The sequence below is a fragment of the Enhydra lutris genome, unplaced genomic scaffold (genome assembly GCF_002288905.1).
Source record: "Enhydra lutris kenyoni isolate GAN:26980312 unplaced genomic scaffold, ASM228890v2 scaffoldscaffold10, whole genome shotgun sequence".
NCBI lineage: Eukaryota > Metazoa > Chordata > Mammalia > Carnivora > Mustelidae > Enhydra > Enhydra lutris.
The window spans coordinates 25616085-25622084 of NW_019154094.1; the positions used below are offsets into that span (position 1 = coordinate 25616085).

A 6000-nucleotide genomic window follows, 5' to 3' on the forward strand; every position below is an offset into this window, starting at 1 on the left:
TCTCTGACTACTTGTGATCTCTGTCTGTCAAATAAATAAATAAAATCTTTTAAAAAAACCAATTAAGCAATATCTATTTATCACAGAGGTATCAACGATGGTGGCACTAATAACATTCTGGTATTTTTCATTTCTGTCATTTTTTTTTCCTTTTTCATCATGATTTATAGCATTGCTTCTTGGGAAAATAGTAACTAACTATGATTTAAAAGGGCTCAGTGTCTCATGTTCTCACTGAAAGAGGATAAACTTTGGAGTCAGAAGTACCGAGCTGAACCCAGCTCAGCCATTCATTCATTCATGATCAATGTGCTGAGCTGGTAACATCCCTAAGCTTTTGCTTCTCTAGGAGAAACAGGAAATCCTTATACTTAGGCAGCAACTTTGTTAGGAGACACCCAAAGATTTTATGCCTCAAGGCACCCAGCCTCACACACGTCATACAGTGAAACCATAGTGAAGACTAAAGACGACCCAGATGCTGCTGGGTCCAACAGGGGGAAGGAGAGTGTGGGTGCAGCTATTTCTAAGCTGGTAAATCCATCATTCCAAAGAAACCAAACATGCGTTCTTTTGACTGAGGTACACAGGAGCCAGTGTCCAACCTGGCAATACACAAAACTAAACAGCCTGAAATTCCAAGAACTGACATGTCACACACGCACTTTAAAAGGACAGAAAAGGGCGCCTGGGTGGCTCAGTGGGTTAAGCCGCTGCCTTCGGCTCAGGTCATGATCCCAGGGTCCTGGGATCGAGTCCCGCATCGGGCTCTCTGCTCAGCAGGGAGCCTGCTTCCCTTCCTCTCTCTCCGCCTGCCTCTCTGCCTACTTGTGATCTCTGTCTGTCAAATAAATAAATAAAATCTTTAAAAAAAAAAAAAAAAAAAAAAAGGACAGAAAATGTTGGCTGGATGAAAAACGGTGACTCTCAAAAGCAGAAATCACGGCATATTGTGACTTCCCTCCCACAGGGAATAATAATGCTGTGTGCCCGAAAACAAGAGTAAAAGATCTTCAGTTCCTGTCCGTGAGGTCATTCTGCTGTATACCCTCAAGTTAGACAGGGCTGCGGGTCAATTATATCTCAAGGGAACAGAAAGAGAAAAGAGAAAAGAATCCTTTTTAGACTGGTATCTTGGAGGAATACTCTGGAGATGACTCCTTTCATCATTCAGAACCATCTGACAAAGAGCATATTTTCCGATAAATGAGAAAAAGTTCTGCGACAACACGTCCTTATTGGTGGATAAGCACCCAGCACACATGAGCTCCTTCATGTGTCATCATCCAGAAGGTTCTGGAACAAGGACTGGGGAACGCAGCCAGACGGGTGCTTGGTGGTGCAAGGACTTATCAAGGAGGGAGAGAATGCATGCTCGAGAATCGTGCCCCCAAGTAAGTCATGTTCTATAAAACGCTCATTCTCTCGTGGGCAAGTCCATGTGGAAAGGGAACCGGGATGACGGTATAAGTCAGAAGAAAGAAGTAGAGTTTCGAATATAGGAGAGGAACAGCGAGGGTCTACACTGGCCCATTGTTCCCACTTGACACACTTTTCTGCCTGCATACCAGCATCCAAGTAACAGCTCACAGACAGCAGGTCACAGCATGTGCTCTGCCCCTTTCAATTTGCATATTCAAGAAATGAGCCAGGACCTCGCATGCAGCATTCTTATTGGCTCTCATTTCAAAAACCTCCACTTGTCTGGGTTTCTGAACCTCATACGTTGTTATATAAGAACTACGGCTCCAGGAGGCAGAGCACATCTTGCCATTTGCGACGACGTGGATGGAACTAGAGGGTATCATGCTTAGCGAAATAAGTCAATCGGAGAAAGACAACTATCATATGATCTCCCTGATATGAGGGAGAGGAGATGCAATATGGTGGGTTAAGGGGGTAGGAGAAGAGTAAATGAAACAAGATGGGATTGGGAGGGAGACAAACCATAAGTGACTCTTAATCTCACAAAACAAACTGAGGGTTGATGGGGGGAGGGGGGTTTGGAGAGGGGGGTGGGGTTATGGACATTGGGGAGGGTATGTGCTATGGTGAGTGCTGTGAAGTGTGTAAACCTGGCGATTCACAGACCTGTACCCCTGGGGATAAAAATATATTATATGTTTATAAAAAATAAAATTTAATTAAAAAAAAATTTCAACACTAAAAAAAAAAAAAAAAAAATAGCATCAATACATTATAGCAGTTCTGAACTAATCATGACAGATGGCGCTCCATATTTCCCGGGAAGCCCAGTGTCTGGTACATGTGGACGCGGCACAGCAAGCCTCATGTCTTGGGAGGAGACACACAAGGCCGCGGGGCCCATGGTGTTCCTCTCCAGAGCAACTGTCTCCCCAAGGGTAAGCCGTGCTCGCGAGCTGAGAGTCACAAGCTCTAAGTGTAAATGGGAAAATAATTCTAAATTTAAGCTCCCCCCCGCCGCCCCAGAATATACTGCCATGCCAGCTTGCAGAGGAATTTTAAGTTCAATTCAGTCATGGAAACCATGTCAGGAAGTTGCCAGAGAGCTCAGTGGGCATTCCTTTTCCACCCATGGTACACATGTGGTTTTTACTCTTAATTTTTTTCTAACTCAGCACAAAGCAAATCAAGTGATTAGAGAAACTGGGTGGGGTCAATTTCATTACAGAAGGTGCCCATGTATATATAGCTTTTTCTCTCCTCTTTGGTTCTGAATCATTTGATATAAATGTGAAGGTTCCCTCTAAAATACCAAAGGTATCAAATCATGGGAAGTTCAAAAGAGCTCACTTCTTCAGAGAAGAAAGCAAAATCCAAACCCACTATTTCATGTCCCGCAGCCTCCCAGAAAGTCACAGGAAATCACTATGTGCACATATCAAAAAAGGAACAAAGCCTCATTCACCAATAACTAAGTAAGGGACAAATTTAACTTCCCACCTGCGTCCAGTTTCATGAAATAGGTTGGTTTTTCAATAACAACGTCACATTTAGCATCTTCTAGAGGTCTGAAGTTGAGCTGAGTATAGCTTTGTAGCTCAGCAAACCTGGAATGATGAATAGAAGAGTTTCAAGGGGCTCCTCCTGAACTTGCAACTGCAACACTATAACTGAAGATCTGCTCATTACGGGGATTTTCTTACTAGAATATGCTCTTATGAAGACATGTGGAACTTCTCCAACATACTAACATTTCTATAACTTGACATCAAATTTTAGCTTTAGTGCCTTAGCTGAGACAAGGAACAGAAATGATTTTGGGGCGCCTGGGTGGCTCAGCGGGTTGGGCCTCTGCCTTAGGCTCAGGTCATGATCTCAGGGTCCTGGGATCCAGCCCCTCATCGGGCTCTCTGCTCAGCGGGGAGCCTGCTTCCCCCCCACATCTCTGCCTCCCTGCCTACTTGTCATCTCTCTCTCTCTGTGTCAAATAAATAAATAAAATCCTAAAAAAAAAAAAAATCCTTCTAAAAAAATGATTTCAAATGTCAGCCTCGTGTACAAGATAAACTGGGCATTTTCTAGACAAAGAAGAAATTTACTCATAGACTTGACTAAATAATCTAACAGTAAAGTGGGAAGATGCAAGAAGACTTCCTGGGATCTTGGGATCGACCTCTTAGATGCTGAGAGAGATGACATTCCAAAAATTACTGAGTACCTTGGGAAGACAGCACATAGCTAAGCTTCCCAGAGGAAAGTAAAGTCTTTTTCTCAGAAAATGTCTTTGGAGGGCACCTGGGTGGCTCAGTCACTAAGCGTCTCTCTTCAGCTCAGGTCATGATCCCAGGGTCTTGGGATCGAGGCCCATACTGGGCTCCCTGCTCACCAGGAAGCCTGTTTCTCCCTCTCCCACTCCCCCTGCTTGTGTTCCCTCTCTCTGTGTGTCTCTCTCTGTCAAATAAATAAAATCTTAAAGAAAAATAAATAAATAATTTAAAAAAAAGAAAATGTCTTTGAAGACCACATGACAGTTTCCCTCCATATAGAAGACAATCTTTGATCTTGTCACGTGCCAAGAGGTATTTAGAGTTGACCTAAAGATTGTAACTCTTCACCTTTGAGACCACAGCTGATGTAAAACAAATATCAAACAAACCCCTTTAAAATATACACAATGCTGAATTATTGTGGTGGTTTCAAAATAATGTCCACAAATTCTTTGATGCTTCTCCCTTCAAGAGGTTGAGATTAATTCCCTCCCCTTAAAGGTGTGCTTAGTGATTCCCTTCTAATGAGTAGAACATGGCAGGAAAGATGGTACGGGACTTCTGGGATGTGTATACGAGGATGGAAGCCTCCATCCCAGGGCACGTGCTTGTCTCTCGCATGCACGCTTGTGCCCTCTCTCTCTCTCTGGGAAGCTATGCTGTGAGTAGCACTAAAGGAGAGGCCCATGTGGCAAAAAGATGACCCCTCTAGCAAAGAGCCAGAGACAAACTGAAAAGTGATAACATAAGTGAGCCTAGAAGCAGAATCCCCAGGCCGGGTTGAGCCTAGAGATGGCTACAGCCCTCATCAGTAGCTGCTCCTGAGTCAGGACTACTCAGCTACACTGTCTAAATCCTGACCATCAGAAACTCCGTGAGTCATAATGAAGCGTGTTGTCTTCAGCTGTTAAATTTTGGAGTGATTTGTTATCCAACAGATAATGAATAAAACTCTACCCTAGGTTATATCTTGGGGGTAATTTGTTACACGGCAATAGATACACCTTAGAGAACATCCACCATATGCAATCAGATATCAAAATGTACTAGGAATCAAAAGTTCCATTAGAATGGAAGAACTCCCTACTGCAAAACTCTGTTAAATGTTAAAAAGAAACAACAGGCCCAAAATGGAGTCACTTATGCTAAGCCCGTGTTACCAAACCAAGGCTTAATTGCTTACCTTAATTACAGTTTCAACCTTCTCTAGGAATGTAGTCTTAACCAGCCAGTCTATAATTTTCTGGTCTGCACCAATGAGGTTATCTGCCACAGAGACCCTCCCTATCCCCCACAGGAAGATGAGGTGATCTCTCCTTTCCTTGTCCCTGCCCCCTTTTGCCAAGAAAAGTGTTCCGTTTTGTATAGCTCCTGGAGTTCCTCTCTGTTTGCTAGATGGGATGCTGCCCAATTTGTGAAGTGCTGAATAGAGCCAGCTAGATCTTGAAAGTCACTCAGCTGAATTTTGATCTTTAACATAAGTTAGGGAAGATATTACACCGTAGACTATAAAATGCCATACAGATGTATGGTAGATTATTATCCTGAAGGATCTGCTTAGCATGAATGTTTGACCTCACCAGTTAACATTGAATAAGAGTATACTATGTGACCTGTGATATTGCCATTTATAATAAGATAAGTACACATTCGGTCTTCTTTCCCATTTACCCACAGAGAGGTCCTAAAACCCTTGGAATTTCCAAGTGATACAAGCCTGAAAGGTGTCTTTTGTTATGCTAACGAGGTACTTTTTGCACTCCCTAAGATTGGGGACTGGTCGCTAGGAGAACCAATCATGTGACTAGAGGGTTGGAGCTTTTGGTCCCACCCCACACTTTAGGGGAATAAAGTGGCTGGAGTTTGAATCAATTGCCAGTGTCCAATGATTTAATCAGTCCTGACTATATAATGGCCAATGATTTAATCAATCATGCCTATGTAACGAAGCCTTCATAAAAACTGAAAAGGAGAGGGCTCAGAGGGCTTCTGAGTTGGAGATGACATGGAGATACAGAGACAGTGGGGTGCCTGGAGAGGGATGGAAGCTCTGCACCCCTCCCCCCTACTTTGCTCTAGGCATCTCTTCCATCTGGCTGTTCTGAGCTGTATCCTTCTACAATAAACTGGTAGACAAGTAAGTAAAATGTATCTGAAAGGTATCTGAGCCAGTCTAGCAGATGAATCTAGCCCAATCTATAGCCAATTGGTCGAAGCACAGGTGATCATGAGGGCTTGCAACTGGGGTCTAAATTCTGGGACTGAGCCCTTAACCTGTGGTATCTGATGCTGTCTCTAGCTAGATGGT

At 43.4% G+C, this 6000-nt stretch overlaps 1 protein-coding gene across 1 annotated transcript in view; it reads right to left on the bottom strand.

Moving 5' to 3' along the window:
- LOC111143973 (EGF domain specific O-linked N-acetylglucosamine transferase) overlaps positions 1 to 6000 on the bottom strand; it is a 37823-nt gene that overhangs the window by 21932 nt on the left and 9891 nt on the right. The window contains exon 7 of the mRNA XM_022498013.1: positions 2926 to 3032. Coding sequence (XP_022353721.1) covers positions 2926 to 3032 — 107 coding nt within the window. The remainder of the gene's footprint in view (positions 1 to 2925; positions 3033 to 6000) is intronic.